General features: G+C 49.5%; 1 protein-coding gene across 2 annotated transcripts in view; it reads left to right on the top strand.

Moving 5' to 3' along the window:
* Positions 1 to 20,659, top strand: part of FBXO42 (F-box protein 42) — a 125,985-nt gene that overhangs the window by 98,211 nt on the left and 7,115 nt on the right. For both annotated transcript variants that reach the window (XM_018054652.1, XM_018054646.1), the window contains exons 5-6: positions 18,444 to 18,597; positions 19,412 to 19,522. In XM_018054652.1, coding sequence (XP_017910141.1) covers positions 18,444 to 18,597; positions 19,412 to 19,522 — 265 coding nt within the window. The remainder of the gene's footprint in view (positions 1 to 18,443; positions 18,598 to 19,411; positions 19,523 to 20,659) is intronic.

Genomic DNA, 20,659 nt, shown 5'->3' with positions numbered 1-20,659 from the left:
TGCTGCTGCTGCTGCTGCTGAGCCGCGTCAGCCGTGTCCGACTCTGGGTGACCCCACAGACGGCAGCCCACCAGGCTCCCCCGCCCCTGGGATTCTCCAGGCAAGAGCACTGGAGTGGGTGCCATCGCCTTCTCCAATGCATGAAAGTGAAGTCACTGAGTCATGTCCAACTCTCAGCGACCCCATGGACTGCAGCCCACCAGGCTCCCCCGTCCCTGGGATTCTCCAGGCAAGAGCACTGGAGTGGGTTGCCATTTCCTTCTCCAGTGCATGAAAGTGAAGTCACTGAGTCATGTCCAACTCTCAGCGACCCCATGGACTGCAGCCCACCAGGCTCCCCCGTCCCTGGGATTCTCCAGGCAAGAGCACTGGAGTGGGTTGCCATTTCCTTCTCCAATGCATGAAAGTGAAGTCACTGAGTCATGTCCAACTCTCAGCGACCCCATGGACTGCAGCCCACCAGGCTCCCCCGCCCCTGGGAGTCTCCAGGCAAGAGCACTGGAGTGGGTGCCATCGCCTTCTCCTGTTTATTAGAGCTACTGCCATAATAATAATAACTTTCTGGCCATTATATCTCTCATCAGAGTCAGGGAAGGATGAGGAGCAGAGGGTGTGTCAGTGCAGACACCGTTTCATAGCACAGAGAATTTTAAAATCTCAACATGATTTGCCTTTTTTAATTTTTTGGTGGCAGGCTGGAGTTTGCTGAAGACGGAATCTCTGCTTTATATTATGACCTTATAAAATGACCTTATATTATGATTGTATAAAATCAAGATCCTTCCAACTATCCAGAATCAGAAGCTCTGCAGGAAATAATTTTGTTTCTTTAGGACCATTCCCCAGGAGGAAAAAATCACATCTTACAAAATCACCGAGTAGTCTCACAGAACAGCCAGTTTACTTTTGGAGTCGGGGCAGGAAAATGAGAAAGAAACGGTCATAGCAGGCGTCTTTAGGAAGGCCAGAGCCCCCTCGGAAGCTGGAGTGCTGGAGCTGCCCGGAGACAGGTGCCCACGCTGCCGCTGCTTCTCTTCTGTGCGAGGCCTTAGAAGGGAGGCACGCAGGGCTCTTGCGCCCTGCGAGGAAGCTTTCTGCTCTGTGTCTAGTGTTTACTGCCCTTCGCTGAGCCTGTGGTAATGTCGCCAAGACAGAAAGGCCTCTGGGGTGCCCAGCACCAGGCAACCGAAACAGCTGACAGAGCGCCTGCTCTGGCAAAGACCGCCCGGCGCCTCCCGCCTCAGGCCCAGGTGTCAGTGCTGACACTGAAATGGCGAGGTGTGGAATGTTGTTAGAATGAAGTACGTGCGTGCACCCACAGGCGCTGGACCCGCAGGCGCTGGACCCGCAGGCGCTGGACCCGCAGGCGCTGGACCCACAGGCGCTGGCTTCTGCTTTTTTAGCAGTATTTTGCATCTGAACACTTGATACATTTTTCTAAAATCAACGTGATGTGCAGATGTGTCTTAAGAATACCCGTCTGTGGAGATAGGGGAGGAGTGGATGCTTACCAACTGGCACATAGCGTAGCAAGAGGACGCTGCTTCATGCCTTTCAAATACACCTCAAGCCTCTATTTTCTGTCTTAAAAACAAATCACTGACTTCAGTGCTTAAATATTTCTTTTGTGAAGAATCCCAATTAGTACTTCTCTGCAAATCTTTTCTTGATTATCAAAATATATTCAAATCTGTCCTTAGTTTATGTCTTCCACATTGGAAATTCTGCATCCTTCAGCGTTATTCATTTGGCCCAATCCATGAGCCTTTTCTGTTCTTTCTTAAAACCGTCTAGTTTTTTTCCCGCTTATTTTAGATAGAAGTTCACAGTGTCGTTAAGAATAAGCAGTGACTTCCCTTAGACTCCTGAGCTCCCGTGGATCGTGGGGGCTGTCTTGACGAGCAGGTTTCGGTTGCTCTTGGATTCCTTGTGCAGTAAGCCTTTCAGACCTTCTGGTGTTTCTGTTACTGTCAGAAGTCCACATAACCCCCTGCCCCGCCCCCTCCACCTCCCACGACAGCATTTCATGCTTTAGGACCGCAGTAAACTTCATTTTGTATGACTTACTAACGTTATGTCCTGAATGGAATCTTAGCGAGCTAGTCCGATATGGGGGAACACAGAAGGTGGTGTCCTTGAATGCTTCTCACTGCTTCCCCCTGAACGACGCTGTTGCTCTCCAGGGCACTCGGCGGTGCTGTGCAGCAGCTCGTGGCCCACGCACGCTGGCTTGGCTGTTTGCTCTCTGTGCAGTCCAGGATCAGGCCAGTTTCTCAAGTTTTCCAAGTCTTACTACCTCGAGATTTTGTAAAGAATCTACAGGGTGCTCTTCCGAGGCAGGTGAGAGCAGTGTTTGGTCATTTATCAACTTAAAAATATCAGCCTGATTTCTGGGAAACTGTCCTTTCAAAGCTGAGAAGCTACCTCTCATCTTTTCTTTGCGAGATGCACTCTTGAGCTGTAATTGATTCTGCTCATTAAAGCAGCAGTGAGACAGGCCGGGACCTGGTTCGCGTTGCTGTGGTGCTTGCACCGAGACAAACCTCTCCTCCAGCAACGAAGAACGAAGGAACTGTGTGGGACTAACTGGAATTAACTGCATGCTCAGCTGGAGCAAACTGGACAGAAGCTGCAGAAAAACTAAACTAAAATAAAAAACCAACCAAGCGCCACTTCTGAAGAGCCAGGAGCGCAGTAGGGTGTGGGAGCGCTGGCAGGGCGCTGAGTATGCCGCCTGCACGCAGCGCCGCCAGGGGGCGCGCCACCAGAGGGAGCAGTGCCGGGGGCGCACCGCCAGGGGGCGCACCGCCAGGGGGCGGGCAGAGCGCCGGGGCCAGCCCCCCGCCAGAGCCCGGACGCCCCCTGCAGCACCCCGTACCAGGAGCAGGCCCCCTGACGCCCCAGCCCACCCGCCTCATCAGGGCCCAGCAAAGGCTGTCCTGAATTTCTCGGCTGGTCTCCAGTCACTCCTGTTGATTGGGGAAGGCCGAGAACCCTGGTTGGCAACAGTCGTATCCCTGACGATTCTCTTTTCCATAGTTCTCTTGAAAGTGATTATGGGCGGTAGATTTTGTATGTGGTTTGTTGACTTTTACGCTGTGTTCCTTTCTGCATCCTCTTCCAGTTTTAGTAAGCTTTCTGAAACGCCATTGCCCCGTCCTAAAACGTGTCTTGCTATTTTATCCATGTATATATAAATAGTATCTAATCGCTCTGTGCGTGTTACAGAGCGGTTAGACGTGGAGTGTGGAGTGTGCTGTCAGGCGCCTCACAGAATGAGTTCTGGCTCTGGCAGTGGGTGGCTGGCGTGTCTGTTGCGGTAGTGTGGCAGTGGCGCCGACGTCAGCCGTTTCCCCCTCCCTAATGCGTCCAGACAGTTGCACGAAGCAGAAGCAGCGGATCGTAAGTGCGCAGCGCGTGTGCAGCCGCGAGGCGGTCGCCGGGGGCAGGTGCAGTGTCTCTGTCACCTCATGGGACTCCCTTTCCTGCCGGTGCCGCTCCCACAGAGGCGACCGCCGTTCCGACTCCTGAGAGAGCTGTCTTGAGCTTCGCCTCGACTGTTTTTAGATTCGTGCATAGGCTGGATCTGTCCGTGGTTTGTTCCTTTTCGTTGCTCTGAGTGTTCCATATCATGAATATAGCACCTTTTTTTGAACCTGTTCTCCTAATGATGGCTGCTTGGGTTATTTCCACTTTGAATGTACCTGGAGTCAACATTCTTGTAAGTTTGTGGACACATGCGCTCATTGCTTGCGTAAGATCTCCTAGTCAGCCTGTAGGAATATCGTAGATGCAGTCAGTACCCAGAGAGTTCTCTATTCACTTAGTCCTGCCCTAAGTAGGAGGATATGATGAGGTCTGAGGAGGGAAGACCGCTCAGCTGGTGTAAAGGTATATGAGTTATTAGGGCCTCACGATGTGAGAGCTGGGCCATAGAGAAGGCTGAGTGCCAAAGAGTGGATGCTTCTGAACTGTGCTGGAGAAGACTCTTGAGAGCCCCTTAGACTGCAAGGAGATCCAACCAGTCCATCGTAAAGGAAATCAGTCTTGAAAATTCATTGGAAGGACTGATGCTGAAGCTGAAGCTCCAATACTTTGGCCAGCTGATGCGAAGAGCTGACTCATTAGAAAAGACCCTGATGCTGGGAAAAATTGAAGGCGGAAGGAGAAGGGGACGACAGAGGATGAGATGTTTGGATGGCATCCCCAACTCAATGGACATGGGTTTGGGTGGACTCTGGGAGTTGGTGATGGACAGAGAGGCCTGGCGTGCTGTGGTTCATGGGGTCGCAAAGAGTCGGACACGACTGAGCGACTGAACTGAACATGGCCTAAAGTGATGGAAGGAACGTGTTGCTGGAGGGAGGGAGGTTTGTTGGTAGTCCTGTTAAGAGTACGGCTTTTGTGCCAAGCAAACGGGTTTGCATCTGATCTCTTCACACTAAGGTTGGTTAGTAACTGGGTGACCTTAGGGTGTTTAACATTTCACTTGCCTCACCTTTAAGGCAGACATGGTACTGTGCCTTTCAGAGTTTTTGTTCATATTCTATACAACACAACACGCAGATGGAGCAGGGATGTGCATGCTGGTTGAGCAGACACCTTTATGTATGCTTGCAGAAGTACCAGGTAAGAAGTAGAGTGGTCGGTCATGAGTTACCCTTGAGTTCCCAAAGCTTGGAAACCGACTGCATTCGTGTCTTTGTTTGTTCATCTTCGTGCCTTTATTAATTGAGTGAAAGCAAAAGTGAAGTCGCTCAGTCGTGTCCGACTCTTTGCAGCCCTATGGACTGTAGCCTACCAGGCTCCTCTGTCCATGGAATTTTCTAGGCAAGAGTACTGGAGTGGGTTGCCATTTCCTTCTCCAGGGGATCTTCCTGACCCAGGGATCGAAGCTGGGTCTCCCGCATTGCAGGCAGACGCTTTACCGTCTGAGCCGCCAGGGAAGCCCGTTAGGTGAGTCTCTATGCCCAGTTCTGTTCTGAGCACGGCAGCTGTAGATGTGAACAGCAGCAAGGTCTAGAAGACAACAAACAAGTCAATACAAAGAGACTGTAAAGAACTACAGGAAAGTAGATGGAGGTGTTTAAGGTATGAACTGGCTGTAGGGCCAGGACTTCTGTGGATGGATGGGTTTTTAAAGGAAATATCGTTTATGAGGAGAAGAGTAGTAAACTAATGGGGTTCTGGTCGCAGTTTTATTTGTCCACACTGTGTGGCTTGCAGAATCTTAGTTCCCCGACCAGGAGTCGAACCCCGGCCCTGGCAGTGAAAGCACCGAATCCTAACCACTTGACCGTGGCAGAATTCCCTATTATAATTTTTTTTTTAGGTCCAGTTGTTTTTATTAAGGTTATATGCTTTTGCTTAAAATGACTCTGAAATATTTGAATCTCCAGTTCCAGTTTTTTGTTTTCATAGGAGGAAGGCATCCAGGGCCCACATATCGCTTAGACGTGCCAGTTGTTATGAAGAAGGCGTAGGGTGTTACCCAAGTGACTACCTTAAATTCTCTGCTGTATTAGCTCCTTCCCGACTCATGGGCCCGTTCCTGGTCAGTCTTTGAGCTGGTGATTTCTCCTTGTCTCCTCTAGCCCTGTGCAGTCCTGAGCAGCCTGGATCTGCGGTGGTCCCGGGAGATGTGAACGAGAACGGAGCCAGTGGGTTCCCTAGGAAAGGAAGGCATCCTTTCTGTTTATTTATAAAGTTCAGATCCTGGGATTTTTCCAGAACACATGCTTTTCTAAGGTGGATGCACCTTCTCTCCTGATGGAGAGAAGAGTGGAGACATTTATGTAGCACAGACCTGGGTAGACTCTGGTCCTCCAAGGGAGAGAAGAAACACGTCCATACCATATCTTAGTGTAGCTCTCTCCTGCCTGACTTAAGATTTTCCTGTTTTGATACCAGGCCAGAAACTTTATGACTAGCAGCATTGTTTTCACTTCTAAACAAAGCCACTTAAAGGGCACACACTCCCGCCATCAGAACTGCAGTTAACAAGTTATCAGATTAAATTCAGATTCTGGACCTTGTCTCCTTCCCCGAAATTGAATCAAAAGACTGCTTAAAATAGAAACAAGGGACCGTTACTGGTTTTCCTGCTAGTTTTTAGCTGAGAAGTGCTGCCCTGTTTATCAAGTGGTCTTTCACGTGGGTTTGTTGAGAAGTGAAAACAGTGCCAACTGAGAATGTCTTTTTATCCATGCCTGTAGCATATATAGTTATGAGCGAGTGAGGGAAAGTCACTCAGTCATGTCCGACCCTGCGACCCCGTGGACTGCACAGTCCATGGACTTCTCCAGGCCAGAATCCTGGAGTGGGTGGCCTTTCCCTTTGCAGGGGCTCTTCCCAACCCAGGGACTGAACCCAGGTCTCCCGCGTTGCAGGCGGACTCTTCCCCAGCTGAGCCCCCGGGGAAGCCACAGCATGTACAGGTACGCAGCATCTAGATTTTCTCACGCTCGTTACGAAAGTCCCTCTTGCTTTGGACGTTCTGTGAATGACCAGCAGGTGATGTTGTTAAAGATGTGGGTATAATTGCAGTAATGAAAATGTGTGCCCTGAAGCTTGAGATCCAGACAAGGTTTAGCTTTGTCTAATATTAGTGAGTTATTTTGATATCAATTAGTAACTTTCTGACCATACTACAATTGAAGAATAAAATAGTAAAAGCAAAAAAAAAAAAAGAAAGAAAGAGTGAGGGGGAACACCTGAAGAAGCGTTTGGCCTTTCCCCTAGTGAAAGGCCTCCCGGGAGGTCGTGACTGGCTGGAGCTAGGTCTCATCCCAACCCCTGAGGGGTCCACAACCATTCGGCTTCCGTGAGTGGGTTCAGCTCCACAAGCATTTTCATAAGAAATAGTTCCTGTCTTCTAGGCTAAGTGTAATAACACTTAGTTACTGGGGGGCTCTAAATGGATCATTTCCAGAGAAGGTGCTGGCACCCCACTCCAGTACTCCTGCCTGGAAAATCCCACGGACAGAGGAGCCTGGTGGGCTGCCGTCTGTGGGGTCGCACAGAGTCGGACACGACTGAAGTGACTTAGCAGCAGCAGCAGCAGTAGCAAGTGGATCATTTCAGCACTAAACTAAATGTAGCAAATACTGAGATTGAGGCTGGATGTAGGACATCCCTTCCCATCCACCCCTTCCTCCTCTAGGAGGGTCTCTAGCCCAGCATGGGAAAGGGTGTGCTGGCAGAGGTCCTGAAGAAAGCCACGTCTAGAAGAGTTCAGTTCCTTTGTATCCAGTACCATGTCCTTGGTGACCAGTTTAAATCCCTACTTTAGACTGAATTAAGGAGCACAGTTGGCTGGAACCAAGTCTTGGAAAGCAGGAGGTCAGGGGTTTTGTAGTGACTTTGCCAAAGAGTAAATTTATATTTAAAGTTTTGTTCTTTGAAATGAGCATTATAGTTTTGTATCTTCCCTGGACATCTAAATATTAAGTAATTTCGGCATTATTATTATTGGCCGCGTTGAAGTTAAATTGGAAACATTTTCATCAGCTGAAGAGAAACTGATCTGTCTGTTCCAAACAGAACCTCTGTGGTCCTGGCTTTATACTGGAGACCGTTCTGAATAGTTATTTGTCTTCAAGGTGTTCATACCCTACAGCAGACTTTTATTCATAAATTGTGTTCTCAATTTTCTTTTTTCCTCCCTTTTCCTCAAACCGTAAAACCATGAAACATACGTTTCCTGTTCTACTCACAAAGTTTTACCTATAAAATCAAACCAGTTTAGAGACACACACAGTTAAATCGTAACTCCAGTAGTTTTCCTTTACAGAGATTCCTGCCTCCTAAGCTGTAAATGCCAGCTCAGCTTCTTGTGCCCTCTAGGTTTTCTGGTTCAGCTGCTAATGTGATGTTCTGGGAAGCGGCTCTCCAAATTACTCTCCTGACCTCTGACTCTTGCTATCAAGGTCAGCCACATCACACACTACCATAGTCACAGCTCTGTTCACCAAACTCTTGGTCTGCTTCCCAAGACCCAGCGTGGGTCTTACCAGCAGAATCCGTCTCTCCCACCCCACACGCAGCAACTCAGGCTCCTCACTGCCAAGAGAAGCGCCCACACGGGAAGCCATGAGGCAGCGGCGTTGGTTAGTCTGGCCTGTCGGGTCTCACGTTGCCCTCGAGGCCAGTTTTGGGTGGGAGGGACGAGTGAGCCTCACTGGGAGCTGCGGGTGAGTGCCTTTCGCTGGACCTACCCTGAGAGAGTGAGTGCGCGTGAAGAGTTGCTGATGTGAGATGGAGAGCGTGACCTCTGACCCGAGCCCCATCGTTCGTTCTGTAAATGCCCCCTTCGGCATCATCACTGTGAAATGGAGCTGTTGGAAAGCATCCGGGGGAAAGGTCTGACTGCCAATCAGAGGCTGATGATGCAGGTTAGACCATGTCCCCCTTCTTAAAACAGCAAGCCATACCCCGAAGCACCCCCTGGGCAGGTTCCTTGGTCCAGTTCTTTTCTCCTGGACTCACTGGCACCAGTGAGTCTGTCACAGTGAAACTTTTCACACTCACAGTTTTCTTGTTTTCAGACTTTACCTCTTATAAGTACCTAACTCCTAGTACTGGATCTGTAGTCGTGGAGAGCTATTAGCAAGTCATTTATTCCTGTCGATGAGTCTGACAGTGATGTGTCTGAAAGCAGCAAGTGGAATAATTGTTTCCATTTTTTGCAGTGTAGGTTCAGTAGCATGCAGATGAGAATGACCAGGGAAATGCTTATATATTGAAAATGCCAAAGTAGTTCCTTTCAGCCCCTTTAATCAGAGCGCTTGTCAGGGAGAACCTACTTTGGACCCTTGTTCGTGTAGTCTCACACAGAGCACATAGACAGAACAAAGCCTGGCTACATGCAGTGTTAGAGAAAGCCATCTAAACTGGGGAAAAGGGCAAAAGGAGGACCAGGTGGCCTTTCAGTGTCACACTGGAGCATCATGCAACTACAGGAGTGCCCAGATTCCGAGGGCTGGCGCCTGACAGTCTGAGCTGAAGCTGGTGTAATGGTAACAGAAATGAAGTGCGCAGTAAGTGTGCAACGCTTGAATCACCCCACACCCCAGTCCTTGGGAAAACTGTCTTTTTTTTTTTCCCCACGAAACCAGTCCCTGGTGCCGAGAAAGGTGGGACCACTGGTCTAACAGGCTCACATGAAGGGTATTTAACTCTCTGCAAAGTGGTTCTCAAAGTCTAGTCATCAAACATCAGTGTCGCCGGGGAGCTTGTTACAAATGCAGCTTCACGGCCGTACCCCCTACCTGCTGGACAGGAAACTCAGAAGTGGGTCCCAGCAAGCTCTGTTGTAACGGGTCCTTCAGCTGCTTCTGACACAACTGAAATTTGAAGGCTACAGCTGTAGGGAAATGGTAACTTTAACATTTGGAATCAAACCCCTTACCCGCCAGAGACACTCAGAGGGGTCAAACATACCTTGTGTGCACCAGGACCCAGAGGCCCCACAGAGACTGAGCCAGAGCTGAGTGTGAGTGTCTCCTGAGGAGGTGCGGGTCAGCAGTGGCCTGCCACAGGGGCAGGGGCCCGGGGCGCAGCAGACCTGGGCGTGGCATAAGCCCTCTTGGAGGAGGTCGCCAGTAACCCCACCATAGAGCCGCCAGAACTTACACAGGACTGGGGACACAGACTCTTGGAGGGCACAAACAGAACCCTGTGTGTACCAGGACCCAGGAGAAAGGAGCAGTGACCCCGCAAGAGACTGACCCAGGCTTGCCCAGGAGTGCCCAGGAGTCTCCGGCGGAGGCGTGGGTGACGGTGGCTGCTGCAGGGTCGGGGCACTGAGCGCAGCGGTGCCTCCGTGGGACCTTCTCAAGGCGGTGCCATTGTCTTCATTGTTTCCACCATAGTTTGGCCTCGGATCAAACAACGGGGAGGAAACACAGCCCCGCCCGTCAACAGAAAATTGGATTAAAGATTTACTAAGCATGGCCCCTTGAGAGTTCCTTGGACTGCAAGGAGATCCAACCAGTCCATCCTAAAGAAAATCAGTCCTGAATATTCATCGGAAGGAATGATGTTGAAGCTGAGACTCCAATACTTTGGCCACCTGATGCGAAGAGCTGACTCATTGGAAAAGACCCTGATGCTGGGAAAGACTGAAGACAGAAGGAGAAGGGGACGACAGAGGATGAGACGGTTGGACGGCATCACTGACTCAGTGGACAGGAGTTTGAGTAAACTCAAGGAGTTGGTGGTGAACAGGGGAGGCCTGGCGTGCTGCAGTCCATGGGGTCACAAAGAGTTGGACACAACTGACTCACTGAACTGAGCTGAAGCACGGCCCCGCCCAGCAGAACAAGACCCAGTTTCCCCCTCAGTCAGTCTCTCCCATCAGGAAGCTTCCATAAGCTTCTTATCCTGCTCCGTCAGAGGGCAGACAGACTGAAAATCCAATCACAGAAAACTAACCAGTCTGATCACTTGGACCACAGCCCTGTCTAACTCAAAGAAACTATGAGCCATGCTGTACAGGGCCACCCAAGACAGGCGGGTCATGGTGGAGAGGTCTGACAGAATGTGGTCCACTGGAGGAGGGAATGGCAAACCACTTCAGTATTCTTGCCTTGAGAACCCCGTGAACAGTATGAAAAGGCAAAATGATAGGACACTGAAAGAGGAACTCCCCAGGTCGGTAGGTGCCCAATATGCTGCAGAGATCAGTGGAGAAATAACTCCAGAAAGAATGAAAGGATGGAGCCAAAGCAAAAACAATACCCAGCTGTGGACGTGACTGGTGATAGAAGCAAGGTCTGATGCTGTAAAGAGCAATATTCCACAGGAACCTGGAATGTTGTGTCTGTGAATCAAAGCAAATTGGAAGTGGTCAAACAGGAGATGGTAAGAGTGAACATCGACATTTTAGGAATCAGTGAACTAAAATGGACCAGAATGGGTGAATTTAACTCAGATGACCATTATATCTACTACTGTGGGCAAGAAGAAATGGAGTAGCCATCATGGTTAACAAAAGAGTCTGAAATGCAGTACTTGGACGCAATCTCAAGAACGATGGAATGATCTCTGTTCGTTTCCAAGGCAAACCATTCAATATCACAGTAATCCAAGTCTGTGCCCTAACCAGTCACGCTGAAGAAGCTGAAGTTGAATGGTTCTATGAAGACCTACAGGACCTAGAACTATCACCCAAAAAAGATGTCCTTTTCATCATAGGGGACTGGAATGCAAAAGTAGGAAGTCAAGAGCTGCCTGGAGTAATGGGCAAATTTGGCCTTGGAGTACAGAATGAAGCAGGGCAGAGGCTAATAGAGTTCTGCCAAGAGAACCCACTGGTCATAACAATGTAGGTATGACCTACATCACATCCCTTATGATTATACAGTGGTAGTGAGAAATAGATTTAAGGGCCTAGATCTGATAGACAGAGTGCCTGAAGAACTGTGGATGGAGATTCACAGGAGGCAGTGATCAAGACCATCCCCAAGGAAAAGAAATGCAAAAAGGCAAAATGGTTGTCTGAGGAGGCCTTATAAATAGCTGTGAAAAGAAGAGAAGCAAAAAGGAAAGATACATCCATTTGAATGCAGGAGCTCCAAAGAATATCAAGGAGAGATAAGAAAGCCTTCCTCAGTGATCAATGCAAAGAAATAGAGGAAAACAACAGAATGGGAAAGACTAGAGATCTCCTCAAGAAAATCAGAGATACCAAGGGAACATTTTATGCAAAGATGGGCTCAATAAAGGACAGAAATGGTGTGGACCTAACAGAAGCAGAAATTAAGAAGAGGTGGCAAGAATACACAGAAGAACTATATAAAAATGATCTTCACGACCCAGGTAACCTTGACAGCATAATCACTCATCTAGAGCCAGACATCCTGGAATGTGAAGTCAAGTCGGCCTTAGGAAACATCACTACGAACAAAGCTAGTGGAGGTGATGGAATTCCAGTGGAGCTATTTCAAATCCTAAAAGATGATGCTGTGAAAGTGCTGCACTCAATATGCCAGCAAATTTGGAAAACTCAGCAGTGACCACAGGACTGGAAAAGGTCAATTTTTATTCCAGTCCCAAAGAAAGACAATGCCAAAGAAGGCTCAAATTACTGCACAATTGCATTCATCTCACATGCTAGCAAAGTGATGCTCAAAATTCTGCAAGCCAGGCTTCAACAGTATGTGAACCATGAACTTCCAGATGTTCAAGCTGGTTTTAGAAAAGACAGAGGAACCAGAGATCAAATTGCCAACATCCACTAAATCATCAAAAAAGCACGAGAGTTCCAGAAAAACCTCTACTTCTGCTTTATTGACTATGCCAAATTCTTCAACTGTGTGGATCACAACAAACTGTGGAAAATTCTTAAAGAGGTGGGAATACCAGACCACTTCATCTGCCTCCTGAGAAATCTGTACACAGGTCAAGAAACAAGAGTTAGAACTGGACATGGAACAACAGACTGGCTCCAAATCGGGAAAGGAGTACGTCAAGGCTGTATATTGTCACCCTGCTTATTTAACTTACATGCAGAGTACATCATGCAAAATGCCAGGCTGGATGAAGCACAAGCTGGAATCAAGATTGCCGGGAGAAACATCAATAACCTCAGATATGCAGATGACACCACCCGTATGGCAGAGGGCAAAGAAGAACCAAAGAACCTCTTGATAAAAGTGAAAGAGGAGAGTGAAAAAGTTGGTTTAAAACTCAACATTCAGAATACTAAGATCATGGCATCTGGTCCCATCACTTCATGGCCAATAGATGGGAAACAGTGACTGACTTTATTTTTTGGGCTCCAAAATCACTGCAGATGGTGGCTGCAGCCATGAAATTAAAAGTCACTTGCTCCTTGGAAGGAAAGTTATGACCAACCTAGATAGCATATTAAAAAGCAGAGATATTACTTTGGAAACAAAGGTCCAACTAGTCAAAGCTATGGTTTTTCCAGTAATCACATATGGATGTGAGAGTTGGACTATAAAGAAAGCTGAGCACCAAAGAATTGATGCTTTTGAACTGTGGTGTTGGAGAAGACTCTTTTGAGAGTCCTTTGGAGTACAGTGAGATCAATCCAGTCCATCCTGAAGCAAATCAGTCCTGAATATTCATTGGACGGACTGATGCTGAAGCTGAGACTCCAATACTTTGTCCACCTGATGTGAAGTACTGACCCATTTGAAAGGATCCTGATGCTGTGAAAGATTGAAGGCGGGAGAAGGAGACGACAGAGGATGAGATGGTTGGATGACATCACCAACTCAATGGACATGAGTTTGAGTAAACCCCGGGAGTTGGTGATGGACAGGGAGGCCTGGTGTGCTGCAGTCCATGGGGTCTCAAAGAGTCGGAGATGACTGAGCGACTGAACTGAACTTTAACGTCTTAATCATAAACTAGTAATATCAAGAAATAATGGTCTTAGTGTGGAGGGGTAAATTAACTGTTCAGTCACACATGAAATGCAGACACCCCAGTTAAACCAAGTGCTTGTTCTCTGTTGTATCAAACAGTTGAGCTTCTCGTCTGGTGCTGGGTTCTACATGAGTGGAAGCTACAGCTGTGGGAAAGTGGCGTAGAAACCAAACCAGAATTTGGCGTTGTTTCACTGCTTTCCCATCCTCTTTGCAAAAGTAAATGAGAGGGCCTTGTAACTCTACCACTGTCTCTCATATGTGAAGATTTCTTCTGATTTCATGGGAGCCTTGGGAAACGTCTGAGCCAGTTAGTGATTTTAGGGAATGTCAGTTCTGTGTATAGGGTGCCTATCTGATTATCCGGTTTCCCACAAATGCGTTTTTGGCTTGTTTTGAAATGTGCTCCATTGATTGTATCTGCTGTGTGATTAGAGGCTTTTGGTATTTGGGGAAGGAAGTCTATGAGGATAACCATCGCCTCTGGGAGGAACAGGCTTAAGTACTGTTTTTGTCTAAGTTTGATGTGGGCATATTTGGTCCTGTGGTGGTGCTCGAGGAAAACCTACTTGGAGTGACACTCTTTTTTCCTCCACTTTTGTGATACAATAGTATTTGGACTGTCTAGAGGCCCAGTGGCCTCATGTTTTAAAGACAGGCCAAGGAGTACCCTAAAGAGTGGGGCCCTTCATCTGCGAGTTTGACGAGGAGCCTTTCAGCCGCGGGAGGCCTTCTGCTCTCGGATACCCTGTCCTGTGCAGGTTGGCAGCGACGCAGTCCATCTCGTGTCCCGAGTGTGTTTTCATGGAAACACGTTAAGCGACGCGACGCCATTCCAGCTGCTGTGTGGAATGGATTGCTTGCTCGTAGGTGCAGTTCTTGAAAGTTCAGGACCTGATATCTTACTGAGGGCTGGTCTACGTGAAAGTTCCTTTCCTTGTCTAATGATGTGCGGTCGTGTGTTGTGGTGTTGTTGGTTTTTTTTTTTTTAGTTAAGTTTGTAAATACTACTCCTCTTTAAATTGCTTGCTTTTCTTGGGACTTTAAAGCAACAAATAAAGGTATGTAATTTGAAAATAAGTTTCGTTGTTTTTCTAAGAATTTTGGTAAAGATATTATTTGCTTCTCAGAAGTCAGTTAAAGCGTGTTTATTCTTTAAGATAAAGAAATTGCTAAAATTCATTAACCTCTGCAGTCTCTGATCTCACCATAAATTTGATTCGTTTCATTTGTGGACCTTGCATGAAGATAATTGGGAGGGGAGTTGAAGACCGTTTGCTTTAAACAAATTCAAAACAGGAAATAAATAAATTTCGAATGTGATAAAATTAGGGGCTCTTGGCAAAGTCACAACACTGAACTCTTCAAGTAATAAGGATTTTAAAGTGCCCCATTCGCAACAGATCGTGTGAATGTCACAGGCACGGTTGGCTCACAGAGAACTCGGCGCAGCGCTGTCTGGCCGCGTGCTGCTGAGCTGACTGTGTGGAGGTTGTGTCGCTGAATTCTGTGCCCTCCTGTCTCCCCTTCATTTGTTCTTGTAGGGTAATCCACCCCCCCACCCCCCGCTTTATAAACTGAGGTGGAGAAGCGCAGTTTAACTTCTTAGTGTGACCCTGTACAGATGCTGACATTAAAGCTTCCGTTTGTGACCAAAGGCAGACCTTGGACTTTCTTAAAGGTCATATTTGAGAAGTCATTTCAGGGTTTGATTTTACTTATCATTGTTTTACAAACACTCTCTTTTCAGCTCTATGACTAGTTTGTCCCTCAAAGAGGTCTATTCTTACACTACACTTGTAACGTCTTTGAAGCCAGCCTTGGTGAACGCTGGTCTGCCTCGCCTCATAAAGTATTGGTGATTTATTTCAAAAAGTATTACAGGAAATGCATAGCACATGTGAGGGAGCAGACCCCGACTAGTGTAATCACGTTACCTGTTGATTCCAAATCGTAATTCGCTGTGTTCACTCCCTGGGACTTGGGGTGAGCTCCCGTTGATGCCACTGAAGCATCAGTTGCTTCTGCTGCACTTTGGTGAGCTCAGCCGCTCCTCGGCCAGGAACGCCCCAGCTGCTCTGTAATGGTGAAGCGTGTGCAGTGGCTCAGCTCCGTGCTCACGAGCTTTGTGCCGCGTAGAAAGCAGTCCTGTCGGATGTCTCTGGCCAGTTGGCCTGGTGTGAACTCCGTATTGATTTGCTCTAGCAGTGATGACAGCAGGCACTGCTCGACCGTCTAACTCTCACACGCGCTCTCTCTGTGGCTATTACTGCTCTGTGTAAACACTGCAAACACGCACTCTGCCTGTGGCTACCCCCGCTCTGTGTAAACACTGCAAATGCACATCCTTGTCTGTTTCCTGGTTTCATTGGCCTGGCTTTCTCATGAGGTTAATCCCTAGAAATGGAATTTAGGATTCAAAGCATATGTACTTAAGCATCTTTAATACCAACTGCTTAAAATACCTTAAGAATTCTGTTTTTGTGTGTTTCCATCTTTTGCTCTTTGAGGGAACCTTGGTTTGCTGCCTGACTTTTCGACCTGGGCGTGAACCTGGGCCCTCGGCAGTGGAAGCGCATGGTCCTAACCACTAGACCACCAGGGACTTCCTTCAGTTAAGTTGTTACTCTGAAGTTGGGTCCCAGGGAAGACAGTCCCCATCTCCAGCTTCTCAACCCGAGAGCTGTGTAATGGCGAGCAGTGAAGCAGTCTGAGCAGGGCTTTTCCAACCTTGCTCCCATGAGCCATGCTGCAGGGATGGGCCAAGCTGACCACGTGAATCAGAGCACCTCACCTGCTGTCAGCTCGATGTGCTGCTGGGACTCTTTCTGCCTAAGATTCCCTTTGAAAAATAGATCCTTTAGCTTTAACAACAACAAAAGTACTCTTTAATATCCCAGTATTAGCCGATAGCTGGGTGGGACAGATCGCTTTGTCGTAAGGAAACTGCAGGTGGCAGAGAGTAAGGGGTTGGGGAAGTTAGCAGTTGTTTCAAGGACAGAACGCTCAGAAAAGCGGTGCTTCCATGGGACATGTGTTATCCCTAAAGTTTTCCAGTATAAGCCGGATTTCTGTTGCTTCGAAATTCTGTCAGAATAGCTCAGAGGTGCAGCCTGGAGGCCTTAGGAGCCACGCTTGGCTGCAGTGTCCTTGGAACACTTTCACATTGAGCCTTGAAAATCTGCTTCCGTTGATGCTAGTGAGGCCCGTAGCTAGGGGCCCAGAGGCCACTTGTTACCATTGGCTTACAGGACGAAGAAGAGCTGCACTCTGCCCTCTCCCACCGGGGTCGGCAGCGGCAGTTCTGTGTGTGTATATGCACTCCTGCGTGGGTGTGCGTGCACTCCTGCGTGGGTGTGCGTGCCCTCCTACGTGGGTGTGCACTCCTGCGTGGGTGAGTGTGCACTCCTGCGTGGGTGTGCGTGCACTCCTGCATGAGTGTGCACTCCTGCGTGGGTGTGCGTGCACTCCTGCATGAGTGTGCACTCCTGCGTGGGTGTGCGTGCGCTCCTGCGTGAGTGTGCACTCCTGCGTGGGTGTGCGTGCACTCCTGCGTGGGTGTGCGTGCCCTCCTACGTGAGTGTGCACTCCTGCGTGGGTGTGCGTGCACTCCTGCATGAGTGTGCACTCCTGCGTGGGTGTGCTTGCACTCCTGCGTGGGTGTGCGTGCACTCCTGCGTGGGTGTGCGTGCCCTCCTACGTGAGTGTGCACTCCTGCGTGGGTGAGTGTGCACTCCTGCGTGGGTGTGCGTGCGCTCCTGCGTGAGTGTGCACTCCTGCGTGGGTGTGCGTGCGCTCCTGCGTGAGTGTGCACTCCTGCGTGGGTGTGCGTGCGCTCCTGCGTGAGTGTGCACTCCTGCGTGGGTGTGCGTGCGCTCCTGCGTGAGTGTGCACTCCTGCGTGGGTGTGCGTGCGCTCCTGCGTGAGTGTGCACTCCTGCGTGGGTGTGCGTGCGCTCCTGCGTGAGTGTGCGTGCACTCCTGCGTGGGTGTGCACTCCTGCGTGAGTGTGCACTCCTGCGTGGGTGTGCGTGCACTCCTGCGTGAGTGTGCACTCCTGCGTGGGTGTGCGTGCCTCCTGCGTGAGTGTGGCACTCCTGCGTGGGTGTGCGTGCACTCCTGCGTGAGTGTGCACTCCTGCGTGGGTGTGCGTGCGCTCCTGCGTGAGTGTGCACTCCTGCGTGGGTGTGCGTGCGCTCCTGCGTGAGTGTGCACTCCTGCGTGGGTGTGCGTGCACTCCTGCGTGAGTGTGCACTCCTGCGTGGGTGTGTGTGCGTCCTGCGTGGTGTGCACTCCTGCGTGAGTGTGCACTCCTGCGTGGGTGAGTGTGCAGTCCTGCGTGGGTGTGCGTGCACTCCTGCGTGAGTGTGCACTCCTGCGTGAGTGTGCACTCCTGCGTGGGTGTGCGTGCGCTCCTGCGTGAGTGTGCACTCCTGCGTGAGTGTGCACTCCTGCGTGTGCGTGCGCTCCTGCGTGAGTGTGCACTCCTGCGTGGGTGAGTGTGCACTCCTGCGTGGGTGTGCGTGCACTCCTGCGTGAGTGTGCGCTCCTGCGTGAGTGTGCGCTCCTGCGTGAGTGTGCGCTCCTGCGTGGGTGTGCGCGCGCTCCTGCGTGGCTGCTGTGCCGCTCTCCTGTGCTCTCTGTTAAGCTGATCTAAGGCGTGGACAGGGGAGTCGGCATTCACAGAGTGCCAGCTGTGTGCCCAGCACTGCGCGCGGTGCTTTGCGTGCACTGTTTAGTGACCCAGAGCGCCCTTATGAGATAGACACTCTCGTCCTGATTTCAGGTGAGCACACTCAGTGACTGAGTCTGAGAGCGGCTAGGCAGCTCTTCGCCCTCTCAGGCCCCCCCACTTCGCTTATGAAGGAAGTGTGCCTTGGTGGTGGCTTTCTCTCAGGCCTGCAGACCCAGCTCTGGGGCCCCGGTCCCCGCTGCTTGTAGTGTTGGTTCCTGTTCTCTCCTGTTAGGAGACGGTGATCTGCAGACCGCTTGCGGGCTGCTTGTCGCGAGGCGCTGATGCTAACCATACTGTTCTGGCTTCTCCCAGGGTCCTATCCTTCCCCCAAAGCTGGAGCGACCCTGGTCGTGTACAAGGATCTGCTGGTGCTGTTTGGCGGCTGGACACGGCCGAGCCCTTACCCCCTACACCAACCAGAGAGGTTCTTTGATGAGATACACACTTACTCACCCTCTAAAAACTGGTAAGCTACAAAGACAAGATCCTTTTAATCTAGAATAGGAAGGTTTAACATGACTGGATTCCTTATCTTTTTGTGTGTGTCCAGAAATCTCTTTGAGAATCTGTTGAAAGCTTTGGACTCTTCCCAGAAAAATAAAACTTTTATGCACAAATTTTGCCTACAGTTTCAGAGGGTTTACAGGACCCTCTCTAGAACTTGAAGTTACGCATGCGTATTCCAAAGAGAAAAGGTAGGAGACACGTATTCCTCTCCCAAGAAAAATGAGTGAGCCAGTTGGAGAACAGAGAGCTCTTCAGCTCTGGCTGCCGGCGCCCAGGAGTGCTTGGATCCAGAGGACACCGCCTGCTCCCTCCCCAGGCTGACTCCCAGCTGTTGTACAGACTTGTCTTCTTAAAATGACAGCCACCTCTGTTTCCTTGTGACGGACTGCACAGCTGCTCAGTACAGGGCTCCTGGCAGCTGCTGCTGATCAATAAATCAGGCCTGTGGAAAGAAACAGCAGGCGGTGCTCCTTCAGCGAGCTCGGCTAAAGCGGCTCAGGGACGGGGTGGAGTCCCTGCCCTTCTCTCCTCGTCTCTCCACTCCATGTCTGAGCCTTACCCATTGGGGTGCTGAGTGAGTAGAACTTCAGCAGATCCGTAGAAAAGGCATAAGGACCTTGTGCCATCCTGCATTTATCGTCTAACAGTTTCTGTACTGAAGGTGATAGGATTGTCATGTTAGATGGGTGCCTGCTTCCTGTCTTCCATCTTAAACACAGAAGGCCAGAAGCAGAGGCGCTGACCTCCTGACTTCCCCCGTCTCTCTGCATTAGGTGGAACTGCATTGTGACCACCCACGGCCCACCCCCCATGGCCGGGCACTCCTCTTGTGTGATAGACGATAAAATGATCGTCTTTGGCGGCTCCCTAGGATCGCGGCAGATGTGAGTACGTTTGGTTAGCTCGCTGTCACCCTGAAGATAAATACTCCTGGAAAGGTCAGCTAGGGCAGAAAAGTAAACTAGTCAGGGTCAAGATTCCTGAGCATGGTTCTGATTAGTCCAGTTAATTATCTCACCCTGGTGTTCTGTTTTTTGGTTCTAGTCACAGACCAATAAATTGAGAAACGTGCTCCATAAAATCTGGTCTACGGGCATCTTATATTCAATTAAATGTTTTTGTGTGTGTGTGCTTTCTGAGGTGAGGTGCATCTCTATATAGACAACCTTTTAATCAAGCCCCTCAGCATAATTTATATATATTTTAATAACTGCCTTGCTGGTATAAATGTTTGTATTTGAAAAGCTGTATGAGAGTATTGTCTGAAAGACTCGCTTGACCTTATAAAGCTGGGTCATAGTCACTGAATTTTAGCAGGATTAATGGGTAAGCTGATAGGAAATATTAGATTTGTCAGCCCCGTATTGGCTGGCACCGAGATGTATTCTATGAATGTCATTACTTTGAATTAAGAATTAATGCTCAGCACTCCTAAATTATGTCTTAAGTGTTTGATATAAATTGTAAAAAGTATTTGTTTTCAGTGTGTCTTTAATTTTAAAATAAAGCTTATTTTTCAAATGTCAAAAAAACAAATCAGGGCTACATAGAGTCTCTGTGTGGTTCGGTATGTGGTTTAGTTCAGCGGGATCAGGTTCTGACGGGCCTCCACCTTGCCTGTTTCTGCCTGTGCCCTCAGAAGGCCACCTTCCAAGAAGCAGAGAACTTCTCCTTGCTCTCCTTAGGGCCCAGCTCGTGCCCCTTGGAGCTTCAGAGGAGGCGAGAGGTAGATTGGCATGAGCTGGGAGAATGGGTAGGAGCAGGAAGGCTGTGCCCGACCTGACCCTCCGTGAGGCTGTCTCCTCCCTGCGGCCCTGCAGCTCTGCCCAGAGCAGTCTGCCTGAAGGACTTGGTCTGCTTGGCGTCAGCAGCAGGAGTGGTCCTGCCGTCAGCAGTAAAACCATCCCAGCCCCGGCCCTCTTCTCCCGCAGGGTCCTCTGCATCTCCTTATTTTAGAACACTCGTGGAGCGCGGTGTGTGTGAGGGTGAGGGCTTAAGGTGCTGGGCTTTCACTCCTGTGT

Source organism: Capra hircus, chromosome 2, assembly GCF_001704415.2.
Source record: "Capra hircus breed San Clemente chromosome 2, ASM170441v1, whole genome shotgun sequence".
NCBI classification, from domain to species: domain Eukaryota; kingdom Metazoa; phylum Chordata; class Mammalia; order Artiodactyla; family Bovidae; genus Capra; species Capra hircus.
This window is presented reverse-complemented; position numbering and strand designations above follow the sequence as displayed.